Source organism: Schistocerca piceifrons, chromosome 4 (assembly GCF_021461385.2).
Source record: "Schistocerca piceifrons isolate TAMUIC-IGC-003096 chromosome 4, iqSchPice1.1, whole genome shotgun sequence".
Taxonomy (NCBI): domain Eukaryota; kingdom Metazoa; phylum Arthropoda; class Insecta; order Orthoptera; family Acrididae; genus Schistocerca; species Schistocerca piceifrons.
In genome coordinates this window covers 474,207,253-474,223,798 of record NC_060141.1, presented here as the reverse complement: position 1 = coordinate 474,223,798, position 16,546 = coordinate 474,207,253, and the positions used below count along the sequence as shown (strand labels likewise).

The 16,546-nt window shown below is 43.2% G+C and overlaps 1 protein-coding gene across 1 annotated transcript in view; it reads left to right on the top strand.

Moving 5' to 3' along the window:
• The window catches only part of LOC124795147 (chondroadherin-like protein), an 83,837-nt gene extending 68,730 nt beyond the window's left edge, over positions 1-15,107 (top strand). The window contains exon 4 of the mRNA XM_047259027.1: positions 12,682-15,107. Coding sequence (XP_047114983.1) covers positions 12,682-13,032 — 351 coding nt within the window. The 3' untranslated portion in view covers positions 13,033-15,107. The remainder of the gene's footprint in view (positions 1-12,681) is intronic.
• Positions 15,108-16,546: the final 1,439 nt, after the last annotated feature.

The following is a 16,546-nucleotide window of genomic DNA, read 5'->3' as shown; positions in this document are numbered from 1 at the left end:
CATGACTTTGGCAGCAGTAGTCAACAAAATGTACGGTCGCAAGAAGAACGGGCTGCGAACGGCCAGGTGGCATTACTTACAGGAAGGACCATCACGTTCAAGGTATGGCTCTGGCGCATCGTACAGCACCTGCAGCAGCAATCTGAGTAGTAGTTGGCACAACGAACTGTTACAAATCGTTTACTTCAAGAATAGCTCCGAGACAGACGCCCTGTAGCGTGCATTCCACTGACTCTCCAAATATCACAGCATATCTGCGACCTCAGTGGTGTCAAGCGAGGGCAGTGTGGAGATCTGTTGTGTTTTCTGATAAAAGCTGGTTCTGCTCGGTGCCAGTGATGGTCGAGTGTTGGTTAGAAGGAAGCTAGCTGAGGGTCTGCAACCTACCTGTCTGCAAGCCAGATACACTGAACGTAACCTGGAGTTATGATTTGGGGAGCAATTTCATGTGACAGCAGGAGCATTCTCGTCGTTATACCACGTCACTTTGGTCACTCATCCTGTTGCACTGTCACTCATGAACAGCATTCATGGGGCGTTTTACAAGTGGATAACGCTCGCTCACATGTAGCGCTGTTGTGACCCAACATGCCCTAGAGTGTCGACATGTTGCCGTTCGATCAGCATTCCTGTCTCCTGTCGATCACATATAAGACGTCATCGGATGAAAACTGAAGCGTTATCCACAAACATCATTAACAGTCCCTGTATTGACCGACCAAGTGCAACAGGCATTGAAATCCATTCTGCAAACTGAAATCCAGCGCGTTCACAACACAATGCATGCACATTTGCATGATTACTTTCAACATTTTGGCCGTTACACCGATTATTAATGCACCAGCATTTCACATTTACAATGGCTTATCTCGCATTTAGATTAACCTGTGGTCTTGCAATGTTAATAAATGTTACCTAGGCAAACGTATTCCAGAAATTTCATTACTGTACATTACTTTTTGGTGTTGCGATTTTTTGCCGTCAGTGTACTAAGGGGACGACTGTCAATTATTTGAGATACAATACGTTTTATGTTCTTATTCTCAGCTATAATTCTTGTGGGACGTCACGTTTTTCACACTATTCTAATTAGTCATATAAAAAGTGTCAGTTTTAGAATTTTGCTCCCTCTGGCAGAAATTTCTGCACACGCCCATCCCTACGGATGTGAAGCAACGTACCTCGTTGTGAGATAATGTTCATGTTTTATGATCGACAACCTTAGTCCTATCATACTCTGTTGCTGAATGCTGCTGTTTGATCTGCATCAATAGTGGTCGCACTAAGTACATTACTGTGCAATTCAATCAAGCAATCCAAATTCTTACGGGATATTCTCAGAGTACAAATACCCTATGACTTCTTGGTCTCAGCAATATCCCACCTCCAGCTCAAAGATCATCAGAAGTTACGCTGAAGGTTCACAACAAAATTTAGAAGAATCCTCAGCCCTCAGCTACCCTTTCGTCGGGATTTGCACAAGCAGAATACCAACACTTGACTACAAGGTAATGTCGTGGCGCACAGCAAACAACCTTGTTGGGTCCACTTTCAGTGTCAACCATTCATGGAGAATCCAGTAACAGCAATCATCAATAGTCAAGAAACATCAGTTGAGGATCCTTCCATATAGATACAAGGATTCGATTTCCCCAGAAGTCAATGGAGGACCTTGATCTGGACTGGAACCTGTCAATGCACATGTGGTTATCTACTTGACAAATGGGGTTAAGTTAGTTCTGAAAATTGCGACAGAGGTGCCTCCTTACAGTCAGTCCACCATATCGTTACTGGGTGTCCTCTTTGACGTATAAAGCACGCCTGGGCAACATGTGCGCTCCCAGAGCGCTCCCCAAGTGCGATCGAGTCTGCTCAGCTTTTCGGCTTCCCCCACCAAAAATGGCTCTCAGCACTATGGGACTTAACTTCTGAGGGCATCAGTCCCCTAGAACTTAGAACTACTTAAACCTAACTAACCTAATGACATCACTCACATCCATGCCCGAGGCAGGACTCGAACCTGCGACCGAAGCGGTCACACGGTTCCAGACTGTAGGGCCTAGAACCGCTCGGCCACACCGGCTGGCGCCTCCCCCACCACTGCGCTATTCCGAGAAGCTGTGAGTGTAACGGCTACACACTGAAGGCTACACACGCGGGAACCTTAGCAAGAGGTGTTTGCAACTCGGTGCAGCTACTTCTCAGAGGTGAATATCACAGCACACTTTTATAAGCAGGATTTTATCATATCTGTCTACTTTCCACTTTCTATTTTTCTGCCAAAGCAATAACTGTTATTACTCGATTAAATAAAAATAATAAGTAGTGCCAATAGCAGGACTATAAAAAGCTTTACAGATAGGAATTTAACATTACGTTGTGATGTTTACAAACTTATACATATTTCGATTTTAGAATATGTAATATGTCCGGAAATATCGTTCATGAAACAGTTGAACACATGAGTTACGCAGATTAAATTGTTTCCGGCACTTCATCAAATACCGAATTAACTTTAGTGGCTTGTCTGTGCAGCCGAGCATGTGGCTCGTGGAGTAACATTTTATAAAAGTCTTGTAAATTCCTCAATTGGACAAGCAGGTTGTTTAGCTGGGTGCTCGACCGTACGTCCATCACCTCAAGTCAGAAGAAACTATGTACATGAGCAGCGAAAAGAGAAAATTTTCTTGCTAATAAATCGAAATTTGTTTTTTGCGCGCAATGTTTTGGAATTTCTTTGAGAACTCTTGATGAAATACACTGAAGCGCCAAAGAAACTGGTGCAGGCATGCTATTCAAATACAGAGATACGTAAACAGGCAGAATACGGCGCTGCGGTCGGCAGCGCATATATAAGACAAGTGTCTGCCGCAGTTGTTAGATCGGTTACTACTGCTACAACGGCTGGTTATCAATATTCAAGTGAGTTTGAACGTGGTGTTATAGTCGGCGCACGAGCGATGGGACGCAGCATCTCTGAAGTAGCGATGAAGTGGGGATTTTCCCGTACGACCATTTCACGAGTGTATCGTGAATATCAGGAATCCGGTAAAATATCAAATCCGACATCGTTGCGGCCGGAAAAAGATCCTGCAAGAACGGGACCAACCACGACTGAAGAGAATCGTTCAACGTGACGTAAGTGCAACCCTTCCGCAAATTGCTGTAGATTTCTATGCTCGGCCACCAACAAGTATCAGCGGGCGAAGCTTTCTACGAAACATCATTGATATGGGCTTTCGGAGCCGAAGGCCCACTCGTTTACCCTTAATGACTGCACGACACAAAGCGTTACGCCTCGCCTGGCCGCGTTAACACCGACATTGGGCTACTGAAGACAGAAACATGTTGCCTCGTCGGATGAGTCTCATTTCAAATCGTATTGAGCGGATGAACGTGTACGGGTATGGAGACAACCTCATAAATCCATGGACCCTGCATGTCAGCATAGGGGCCTGTTCAAGCTGGTGGGGGGTCTGTAATGGTGTGCGGCGTATGCGGTTGGAGTGATATGGGACCCCTGATACACCTAGATACGACTCTGACAGGTGACAGGCACGTAAGCATCCTATCTGATCACCTGCATCCATTCATATTCATTGTGCATTCCGACGGACATGGGCAATTCCAGCAGTACAATGCGACACCCCACGTCCAGAACTGCAACAGAGTGGCTCCAGGAACACTCTTCTCAGTTTAAACACTTCTTCTGCTGGCTACTAAACCCCCCAGACATGAACATTGTTGAGCTATCTGCTATGCCTTGCAAAGTGCTGTTCAGAAGAGATCTCCATCCCTCGTACTCTTACGGATTTAACGACAACCCTGCATGTTTCATGGTGTCAGTTCCCTTCAGACATTAGTCGAGTCCATTCCATGTCGTCTTGTGGCACTTCTACGTGCTCGCGGGGCCCGCACACGACGTTAGGTAGGTGTACCAGTTTCCTTGGCTATGCAGTGTATTTCAATTATTGAAAAATATTCGGTCATGCCCGATCCACATATGACTATCTTGAGTTACGGGAAGTGTTTCACATCAGGAACTTGAAGGTGATTTTTCCACAAGATTATTTTTTGTTTGATTGCATATATCTTGTCCGTCACATGCGTTACCAAATGATTCTCCTCTTGCATTAAGGTACCTAAAGAATTCAAATAATTTGTGAGGCCAATAATAAAAGATTTTTTTCACTACTCTACTTACCCTGAACTCAGTTTTATTCTCTAATGGCTGCGTTCACCGTCTTTCTACAAAAAACAAATTCATCGTATTGTCTTTGTAGCTGGTGTTGTAATGACGTTCCAGTAAATGTTGTACCGGCTCATAATAGAGCGAAGGTATATTAGGCCCTTTGCTTGTCTTTTAAAGGTAGTAAAAGTACATTCGGAATTGAACGAGTGATTCTCCACTTTTTCCTTTATGGACAAGTGCGTAGACACCTTAGTACTCCCAATGTAGAATATAAATCTAATTTAACGCAAGTAGTACTGTTGGCAAACTGCTTGGCGTCCGGCAAGGCGACAGTGCAGCTCTAGCAGCGTCCGGCGTGCTCTTTGGTCAGACGTGGTATCATAGCTGAACTTTTAAACCTTTAAATTAATTTTGAAAAACGTTAACTCACTCTTTAATTTCTGTTAAATTTCTCATAGTCCGTTAATCGCGAATCAGATATCTACTATTTATGGCAAAAATGACGCAGCACCGCCCGCGAAAATCATGTTCTGACAAGTCCGTGTCATGTAGGAGTGTGACTACGACGGAGTGTGCGCGATCAATGTAAACAATCGAGTGCGAGTGAGCAGTAGCGGATTCAGTGTGGCGGGGAGGGGGCGGGGAGGGGGGGGCTAAGAGGCTCAGTCCGCCCCCTCCCGCCCCCCCCCCCCCCCCCCAAAAAAAGCATCTGGGTCCACCCATGACAAATCTCAAATTAAACTTGATACTATCCTACTGTCTTAGTACTATACTACCTACAGTACAATTTCCATCACTAATTACGTAATCCATTTAAAGTAGGCGTAGTATGTTTTCAAATTTTGCATTTCTTTAAGAACGTGCTTATGTGACTAGTTTTCATCGAAACGTAGACAAGGACATCTTCGTTCGTTTTTCTTTACTGAAAAGGAAGAAAGAAGAGGTAGAATCGAGAGAAAATGAGCCAGTATTACCTGGAAACAATGTCGGTGACTTATCATTGTCGACTCAACGTCCAGCAGGTACATCTTTCCGATTATTTTGTACGTACTTAATGAAATACATACAAACACGATTAGTCGAATTTGTGACTTTTTATGAGGTTGCGTTCGTTGATCTTTTGGTCGGTGTGGTGTTGGTGGCTGTGGACTGGACTCTGGATCAGTATTGCGAAGTTATTGGTTTTTCACAATATATTTGGTGTTTTTCAGTATCTGTCTAGTGTGCAGATTTTGCATCTACTGACTGCTGTGAATTATGGTGGACTTTAAAAAGATTGGATTGGTTCATGGTAAAATTATTTTTAAAATCAGTTGCTCGATTCTAGATACAGCAAATAGCTCTACTTAATTTGCTAAAGTCTAATAGCTCTTAAATATATATCACCTAAACATTTCTAATATATAGTATTTTGTCTTCGTTCCCGTGTTGTTTTGTGGCCGTATTCGTATGCACCCGTTTTGTTATGTCCTCTAGTATTAATAAATCAGCAATTTCATGCACAGTGCATATCTGTAGTGCCGAAGGTAATGTGGTGTTCTTAAATGAGTTGCTGTTGTATTAGTGCTAAACATATGTAAAGTAATGGGACAGTAGGCCCAAAAATTTCATACAGAGTCGCTACGCGATAGTAAATTTGCAGGCTGGCTAGAAAGAATTCAAGGCGATGACACAAGAGCATGTTGTAAATTTTGCCATAATATTCTGTCAGCGTGTTCTGCGCAATAATAAGCCACAGTGACGTAAAAAAAAACACAGGGCAGCGGCAGCACCATTGTCAACAAACGAAAATACCTTTCAAAACCGTGAAAGAATATTTAGAAGTGAATGAAGCTGAGGGCTCCCTTGCATTATTTGTGTCCATCGATCACGTCATGTCATCACTTAACTGATTTGTGCAAGAGTAAATTCACAGACATTAATATTACCAGAAAACTTAAAACACGTAGAACAAAATATACTGCAGCTATAAAACGTAATAAGGCGGTATTTTGTGGAAAATTCACCGAGATATATCTGGCAGTTGGGTCAAGCCTGCCTACAACCTGTCGAAGTCATTGAAGAATTTGCAAAGCGTTATCCGAGGAGACTCGTTATGCGTTAAATTAGCAAAAAAAGTGTGTTTTTTAGACTATTATCTTTACCTTCAGAAAGATTACGCTCAGTTTGGTCAAGCCCCTCCCAAAACAAAATCCTGGATGCGCCACCGCGAATGGGAATAATTATAGGTGTTGGCTGTTTATTGTTGTTTGTTAACTGAGTGCGGGATTAAAACTAATTTTTGTCAATGCACTGACTGTGGAAACTAAATCATAGAATCGGATTCTAGCTCTACAACCAATGAAAATCCTTCGCCGCACTTAAAAGATTACGTTAACTTTGTAACCATATCGGGAGAACAAATACTTTGCGATTGTAGTCTGTGCTTGCCTAAATAATCAACAGACGGGACTCACATTTCCAGCCTTAACAACTTGAAGCAACACATAACGAGAACATAAAAATCACAGTACGTTTGAAGAAACAGTGAATGCGGGGTCCGGTCGAGGAAACTCAAAAGATACATCAGTGTTGGACATTCAGATATCTACAGCGGAGCCAGTTAAAAGAATACGACAGAGAAACAGGAGAGTCTTTTGGCGTTGCAGCAATGGCAGCGGTGTGTCCCAAGCTAGTGTGGACCAATGTATAGTAGACTTTGTTCTTTCACAAGTCGCAGAATCGAAGTCAAATGGTTCAAATCGCTGTGAGCAAAAAAATGGTTCAAATGGCTCTGAGCACTATGGGACTTAACTTCTGAGGTCATCAGTCCCCTAGAACTTAGAACTACTTAAACCTAAGTAACCTAAGGACAACACACATCCATTCCCGAGGCAGGATTCGAACTTGCGACGTAGCGGTCGCGCGGTTCCAGACTGCAGCGCCTAGAACCGTTCGGCCACTCCGGCCAGCAATCGAAGTCATTTGAGACTGATAACTGAAGTTCAGTTTCGAGTAGAATTCTGGGCAGACGCATCGTTGTGAGCGTAATCGATTAAAGCAACATCTTATTAAAGGAAATATGCACCGAGAATCAAATACTACCTTATTCTGCCGTATTTTGATTCTCCAGTGATTTATTGTTGATAACTAAATAATTATAAAAGTAAATTATTAAATAATTAAACTGCTCTTTTTATCTTAGATGTTCTATCTAAACTTTGCCAACCATAAAATGGAGATGAGCTTTTGGTGTCATTGGCCGGGAGGCCCCTTATGGGCCAGGTCCGGTGGCCTTGGTGCAGGTCTTATCACATTCGACGCCACATTGGGCGACCTGCGCGCAGGATGGGGATGAAATTATGATGAAGACAACACAACACCCAGTCTCTGAGCGGATAAAATCCCCGAGCCAGCCGGGAATCGAACCCGGGCCCACAGGACTGCAATCCGTCTCGCTGACCACTCAGCTAACGGGGCGGACTGCCAACCATAAATTTTTATTTAAGCAACGGTAATGCGTTTGATTCCATAGCTCAATTCACTGTACCCACAATATAAAGTTTAACATTCCGAGTCAATGATTAAAAATTAACGGTAACTTAGGATAAATCTTCTGTAATGTAACACTTTAACGTTCAACGAAGTTAAATTTTTTGGTAACGGATTAACGATTAGTGAAGTTAACTTTTTGATTAGCGTTGCCCAACTGTGCCTGGTGTAATGGCATGGGGTCCGGGGCTCCCGTATCATCTAAATGAAATTACACATAACCAAGTAGCCGTGTAGTGAAACTGAAAGATAAGGAGAGTTTTCGTTTGAGCGTGTTGCTACAGCGTATATGCAACGTAGTGTGACTCCGATGTGGGTATATGAGCACCGACATGAAGGCAAGAGATCAGTGTGGCATTACTGCCTTTCCAACGTATGTGCAGTAAATGCCGAAACGTTAACTATGGCGGCGTTATAACAAACGCGTTCAAATTGGAGAACGAGGAATGAGTACGGGTCAGCACGTCTGTCGAATGCTACTGTTCATGATAATGCCGTCCTCACATCGCTAATGTGATAACGCAAAAGTTACGGCAAGTGGAACACAGTCGAGTGGCCGTCCTTTTGACCTCATCGCTCCTCTCACGATTATCACGCCTTTGGTCCCTTAAAAAAGGTCTTGAAGGGTCGACTATTCCTGTCGGAAGAGGATGTGCAGCAGCAGTTACGGACTTACCGACGCAGCAGGACACGGTTTTCACGGACGACTGCCTCAACGCCCACGGTGATTTTTCCTAAGTGGCATACCAGTTCTGGACTGTACGGCCTCCGGACGGAAACTTTTGATCGCACTTATATTCTTACTTTCAATCGTACAACGAAAAAGGAATATGCACTGTCGATAGTCGACAAGGCCATCGATACGCCTGAACTATCGATACCACTGTCGGCTGTCGCCTCTACCTATATCTCTACTTATACACTACTGGCCATTAAAATTGCTACACCACGAAGATGACGTGCTACAGACGCGAAATTTAATCGACAGGAAGAAGATGCTGTGATATGCAAATGATTAGCTTTTCAGAGCATTCACACAAGGTTGAGGCCGGTGGCGACACCTACAAGTTGGTGACATGACGAAAGTTTCCAACCGATTTCTCATACACAAACAGCAGCTGACCGGCGTTGCCTGGTGAAACGTTGTTGTGATGCCTCGTGTAAGAAGGAGAAATGCGTACCATCACGTTTCCGATATTGATAACGGTCCGATTGTAGCCTATCGCGATTGCGGTTTATCGTATCGCGACATTGCTGCTCGCGTTGGTCGAGATCCAATGACTGTTAGCAGAATATGGAATCGGTGGGTTCAGGAGGGTAATAGGGAACGCCGTGCTGGATCCCAACGGCCTCGTATCACTAGCAGTCGAGATGACAGACATCTTATCCGCATGGCTGTAACGGATCATGCAGCCACGTCTCGATCCCTGAGTCAACAGATGGGGACGTTTGCAAGACAACAACCATCTGCACGAACAGTTCGACGACGTTTGCAGCAGCATGGACTATCAGCTCGGAGACCATGGCTCCGGTTACTCTTGACGCTGCATCACAGACAGGAGCGCCTGCGATGGTGTATTCAACGACGAACCTGGGTGCACGAATGGCAAAATGTCATTTTTTCGGATGAATCCAGGTTCTCTTTACAGCATCATAATGGTCGCATCCGTGTTTGGCGACATCGCGGTGAACGCACATTGGAAGCGTGTATTCGTCATCGCCATACTGCCGTATCACCCGGCGTGATGGTATGGGGTGCCACTGGTTACACGTCTCGGTCACCTCTTGTTCGCATTGACAGCACTTTGAATAGTGGACGTTACATTTCAGATGTGCTACGACCCGTGGCTCTGCCCTTCATTCGATCCCTGCGAAACACTACATTTCTGCAGAATAATGCACGACCGCATGTTGCAGGTCCTGAAAGGGCCTTTCTGGATACAGAAAATGTTCGACTGCTGCCCTGGCCAGTAAATTCTCCAGATCTCTCACCAATTGAAAACGTCTGGTCAATGGTGGCCGAGCAACTGGCTCGTCACAATACGCCAATCACTACTCTTGATGAACTGTGGTATTGTGTTGAAGCTGCATGTGCAGCTGTACTTGTACACGCCATCCAAGCTCTGTTTGACTCAACGCCCAGGCGTATCAAGGCCGTTATTACGGCCAGAGGTGGTTTTTGTGGGTACTGATTTCTCAGGACCTATGCACCCATATTGCGTGAAAATGTAATCACATGTCAGTTCTAGTATAATATATTTGTCCAATGAATACCGAGTTATCATCTGCATTTCTTCTTGGTGTAGCAATTTTAATGGCCAGTAGTGTATTAGAAGACTGAGTCGAAGTACATGGAATTAATAAATAAACGTGTTTTCGAATGAAATGAAAAGCATGAGTCTATTTAAGGTCTTCTCTACCACGTCTAGATCCCGTGAACACAGCGCGGCCGTGTACGTGGGATTAAACGCAGTAACTGCTACAGGTGGTGTTAAAAACGTTATCAGAGGTATTAAACAAGTATAATACTGCATTGGACCCACTCTTTGACAAAATTCTGGCTACGTGCTTCATAGAATCAACTTATCGAATGGGTCGTGGAAGTAGATCTGGAGACGTAAGATTATACGCACTTGTGATTGTGCACATTTGTCCACAGATGCTGTTTATTTGTAATTCTTTTCACCATGTGTTGTTGTTGTTGTTGTTGTTGTTGTTGTGGTCTTCAGTCCTGAGACTGGTTTGATGCAGCTGTCCATGCTACTCTATTCTGTGCAAGCTTCTTCATCTCCCAGTACCTTCTGCAGCCTACATCCTTCTGAATCTGCTTAAGGTATTCATCTCTTGGTCTCCCTCTACGATTTTTACCCTCCACGCTGCCCTCCAGTACTAAATTGGTGATACCTTGATGCCTCAGAACATGTCCTACCAACCGATCCTTTCTTCTAGTCATGTTGTGCCACAAACTCCTCTTCTCCTCAATTCTATTCAATACCTCCTCATTAGTTATGTGATCTATCCATCTAATCTTCAGCATTCTTCTGTAGCACCACATTTCGAAAACTTCTATTCTCTTCTTGTCCAAACTATTTATCGTCCATCTTTCACTTCCATACATGGCTACACTCCATACAAATACTTTCAGAAACGACTCCCTGACACTTAAATCAATACTCGATGTTAACAAATTTCTCTTCTTCAGAAACGCTTTCCTTGCCATTGCCAGTCTACATTTTATATCCTCTCTACTTCGACCATCATCAGTTATTTTGCTCCCCAAATAGCAAAACTCCTTTACTACTTTAAGTGTCTCACTTCCTAATCTAATTCCCTCAGCATCACCCGACTTAATTCGACTACATTCCATTATCCTCGTTTTGCTTTTGTTGATGTTCATCTTATACCCTCCTTTCAAGACACTATCCATTCCGTTCAACTGCTCTTCCAAGTCCTTAGCTGTCGCTGACAGAATTACAATGTCATCGGCGAACCTCAAAGTTTTTATTTCTTCTCCATGAATTTTAATACCTACTCCAAATTTTCTTTTGTTTCCTTTACTGCTTGCTCAATATACAAATTGAATAGCATCGGGGAGAGGTTACAACCCTGTCTCACTCCCTTCCCAACCACTGCTTCCCTTTCATGTCCCTCGACTCTTATAACTGCCATCTGGTTTCTGTACAAATTGTAAATAGCCTTTCGCTTCCTGTATTTTACTCCTGCCGCCTTCAGAATTTGAAAGAGAGTATTCCAGTCAACATTGTCAAAAGCTTTCTCTAAGTCTACAAATGCTAGAAACGTAGGTTTGCCTTTCCTTAATATTTCTTCTAAGATAAGTCGTAGGGTCAGCATTGCCTCACGTGTCCAACATTTCTATGTAATCCAAACTGATCATCCCCGACGTCGGCTTCTCCAAGTTTTTCCATTCGTCTGTAAAGAATTCGCGTTAGTATTTTGCATCTGTGACTTATTAAACTGATAGTTCGGTAATTTTCACATCTGTCAACACCTGCTTCCTGTGAGATTGGAATTATTATATTCTTCTTGAAGTCTGAGGGAATTTCGCCTGTCTCATACATCTTGCTCACCAGATGGTAGAGTTTTGTTAGCACTGACTCTCCCAAGGCTGTCAGTAGTTCTAATGGAATGTTATCTACTCCCGGGGCCTTGTTTAGACTTAGGTCTTTCAGTGCTCTGTCAAACTCTTCACGCAGTATCATATCTCCCATTTCATCTTCATCTACATCCTCTTCCATTTCCATAATATAGTCCTCACGAACATCGCCCTTGTATAGACCCTCTATATACTCCTTCCACCTTTCTGCTTTCCCGTCTTTGCTTAGAACTGGATTTCCATCTGAGCTCTTGATATTCATGCAAGTGGTTCTCTGTTCTCCAAAGGTCTCTTTAATTTTCCTGTAGGCGGTATCTATCTTACCCCTCGTGAGATAAGCCTCTACATCTTTACATTTGTCCTCTAGCCATCCCTGCTTAGCCATTTTGCGCTTCCTGTCGATCTCATTTTTGAGACGTTTGTATTCCTTTTTGCCAGCTTCACTTACTGTATTTTTGTATTTTCTCCTTTCATCAATTAAGTTCAGTATCACTTCTATTACCCAAGGATTTCTACTAGCCCTCGTCTTTTTACCTGCTTGATCCTCTACTGCCTTCACTATTTCATTCCTCAAAGCTACCCATTCTTCTTTTACTGTATTTCTTTCCGCCATTCCTGTCAATTGTTCCCTTATGCTTCCCTGAAACACTGTACAACCTCTGGTTCTTTCAGTTCATCCAGGTCCCATCTCCTTAAAATCCCACCTTTTTTCAGTTTCTTCAGTTTTAATCTACAGTTCATAACCAATAGATTGTGGTCAGAGTCCACATCTGCCCCTGGAAATGTCTTACAGTTTAAAACCTTTTCACCATACGATAAATAAACAAGCACCCTGTTCCGGTAGGTGCGCCACTGCAGCCTGACATCGGTGCCTGAGGCGGCGCTCGAGGTACTGTCGGACACGGCTCCGTCCGCCGAGCTTGACACGCGCGGGAATCCTTCGGCGGGGCCGCACTGCCGCCAGCTGCGGCAGCGCATGCGCTACAGCGCGGCGGCGCCCCGACTGCTGTGCGACGCCGCTCGCGCCAGTCGCCTGCGCCGGCCGCCGAGCCTTCTGGTCGTCCTCTGGTGCGTCGTCGCCATCGTCTCCGTCGTAACTGCCCTGGCCTGCCTCTGGCGCTGGCGCTACGGGAAAGGCGCGAGCACCGGCGTGCCCTACCGCCGCTTCTTCACCCGTGGCAGCGTGGACGCCTAATATTTACCGTAGTTCGTGTACAACTTAACAGCCTCCTCAGACTGTGAATGGATTTTATGTATCACTCGAAATACGAACAGAGTCGAGGAGACTGATTCGTTAGGAGGCAGAGTTTCCAAGTTGTTATACAACTATTTTAGTATCCTCTGCTGTTCCCATTATCTATAGTGGGCTGCCAAATTAAAACCGAACACCAGTCACAATGGGACCATGGAATGGTTCCATTCAAAAGTAATCAGTACACGTGTTAAGACATTCCCACTGAGAGACAAGACGATCAGTTCCTGTTTTGTAGCATGCAGTTGGCCACCGACAGATAGACCACACCTGCTCTTACACTTCCTCATCTGAATGAAACGGGACATCCACGCATGTCTTTCTTTAGGTCGCCAATGATGTGAAAAACACACGTTGGACGATCTGGGCTGTACAGAGACTGCTGCAGTGTTTCCCAACCAAATCACTGAATTGTAGCCTTTGTCTGATTGGCAATGTGTGGGTCGGAATTATCGTGCAACACGATGATGCTGTCTGATGGCATTCCTGGGCGTTTTGACTTTATGGCAGGTCACAGTCTTTGTAATTGTCTTCATAGCGCTATGCCTCGATCGTGGTCCCACAGTCAAAGTACTCGATGAGCACAGGGCCCCTGCAGTTGTAGATCATTGTAACCTTACCAGGACTTGTGTGAACAGTTTTGGATTTATTTAGCAGGGGAAATGTGAAAAGTCTAGACTGCTGGCTTTGCCATTTGCCCTCGGGCTCAAGATGATGGCACAAAGTAAAGTCATTACAACCTCCTTCCTCACCTCTCGGGGCCCTCTGGTTGCCGAGTTCCTCGACTGCAGAACCACAATCAGTGCACAGCACTATGAAAACACTTTGCAGAAACTGTGATGCACCATGAAGTCAAAACGCCCAGGAATGTTCTCAGACAGAATCGCCTGTTGCACGATAATGGTCGCACTTACACTGCCAATTGTATGAAGGCTACACTTCATTGATCTGGTTGCGAAACACTGCAGCAACATCTGTACAGCCCAGATGTGATTTCCACATTGTTGGCAACCTGAAGTAAGACATGCATGGATGTCAGTTTCAATTAGATGAGAAAATGCAAGAGTCATTGTGGATCTGCCAGCTGCTAATCGCATTCTATGACACAGAAACTGATCATCTTGTCTCTCAGTGGGGTCAATGTCTTAATGTGCATGGTTCTTACTTTTGAGTGGCACCCTTCCATGGTCCCATTGTGGTGGGTGTTCAGTTCTTATTTGGTTGCCCCTCATAATCTGGCACTATCTAGAGTGCCACTGTAGCATACGAGGAATCACTTGCAATAATGGGCTTACTGACTAGAACAAGTTTTAAAAAGACAATAATAATAATAATAATAATAATTACTTCATGTGGCTGAATGGGCAGGTGCATGTCTTTCAAATGGACACCATTTTGACAACTTGCGTATCCCTATCTACTCCAGCTATTCAGCTGGGTAAAGGGAACCTGTAGTGTAACACGCTGAATCCTAACTATGTTTCTTTCCTGGTGCCTACTCACGGCATTGTGAGGCGAATTCTAGATTGAAGGCAGGCTAAAAGTTTCTGTCATCTGGCCAGGATCCCATGACCTTCTGGTTTCCAGACATGTGTTTTACCATTTTTAACTAATCTGTTATGAACTGAAATACAAGAATTACATGCTTTTACAGATGTTGATGCATAGCTTAACCATGATCAGTATAGCCTACAAATTATTTACACTAAACAAGAAATTAGTAATAACAATAATAATAACAATATGATGATGATGGTGATGGTGATGATGATGATGATGATGACTATGAAAAAAAAGGTCGACTATAGCTGTGAATGTTTTGTATCCACAGGCACATTTTTTTTTTAAGTACATAAATTATTGTTAGTTCCTCTTTCTTTTATCCTATATTATATATTGTTTGCACTGTTTTCAAATGTAATTTAGAGAAATTAAACAGTAGGATTATAACAGTTGCTAAAGGTTTAAAGTTTTTTCCTACAATAAGAATTTCACATGTATTACAAGGAAAATGAACAAGTGATATTTATCTTAATTATATGAATGATTTGTTCAGTTTTTTGTAGCTAAAAGTGATTAGTCCAGTTTTGTTAATAAAACAAATGAAATTAGATGTCAAATGCAAAACACGTCATTTCCTTCTCTTACTTTTAAAAATAATAATGATAAATTTTAAAAAAAACACAGTGTTACACCAAACAACGATTTGTCTATGTTGCATTCCAATGTGTGATCTCTAAGTAGTTTGCATTTTAAGTCTGTTTCCTTTCTAACTTGAAATGGTTTTCCCAATTTTCCTGTTTCATTACATGATTATGTCAATAACGCATGCTCTTCATTGTCATTTTGGTTTTTTAACCTGTCTTGAGAATCACATGCAAATAATTGCACTCTGTCACTCCATATCTGGTCCTAATTTTGCAGTGACAAATAGTCAATAAATTCCTATACATCGGTGCCTCTAAGTTTGGTGAGAAAAAATGCTAAGTGTCCAACAAGCCAGGAAAAATGCCGTGTGTTTATGCGTCAGGTGTAAATTTCCAATCTGACAGCAGATCTTGGTCAACATTTACCATATTTATGGTGGTTCTCACCCAATTCCTCCACCACTACGCCCCACTTTAAAAATATGCACATCAGTTATTGTGGAATCTAGAGTGTGCATAGTCTAATGCTTGTATGTCCTTTAATTTTGTGAACTGTTCAAGATATGGAAACGAGGTTTTTGGCATGTGATGCACTCTACAAAAAGAAAAAGAAATAAAGTGATGCACCATGAAGAAATTACCTGAAAAGGGAGGAAATTGGTAGATAAAATGGTTCAAATGGCTCTGAGCACTATGGGACTCAACTGCTGAGGTCATTAGTCCCCTAGAACTTTGAACTAGTTAAACCTAACTAACCTAAGGACATCACAAACATCCATGCCCGAGGCAGGATTCGAACCTGCGACCGTAGCGGTCTTGCGGTTCCAGACTGCAGCGCCTTTAACCACATGGCCACTTCGGCCGGCGAAATTGGTAGATATGATGTACATCTACAGACATCAAATGATTAAAATTTCAGAAAAATTGGGTTATTTATTCAAGAGAATGAACTTCACAAATTGAACAAGTCAATAATGTGTTATCCACCTCTGGCCCTTAAGCAAGAAGTTTGTTGGCTTACCGTTATTGATTAGAGTATCTGGATGGCTTCTTGAGTGATATCGTATCATATCTTGTCCAATTGGCACATCAGATTGTTAGAATCCCGAGCTGATTGAAGCTCCCTCCCCATAATGCTCCAAATGTTCTCAGTTGGGGACAGATCTAGAGATCTTGTTAGTCAAAGTAGGGTTTGGCAAGCATGAAAACAATCAGTAGAAACACTCACCATGTACAGGTGGGCATTGTCTTGCTGGAATGTAAGCCCAGGATGGCTTGCCATGAAGAGCAACAAAATGGGAAGTAGATTA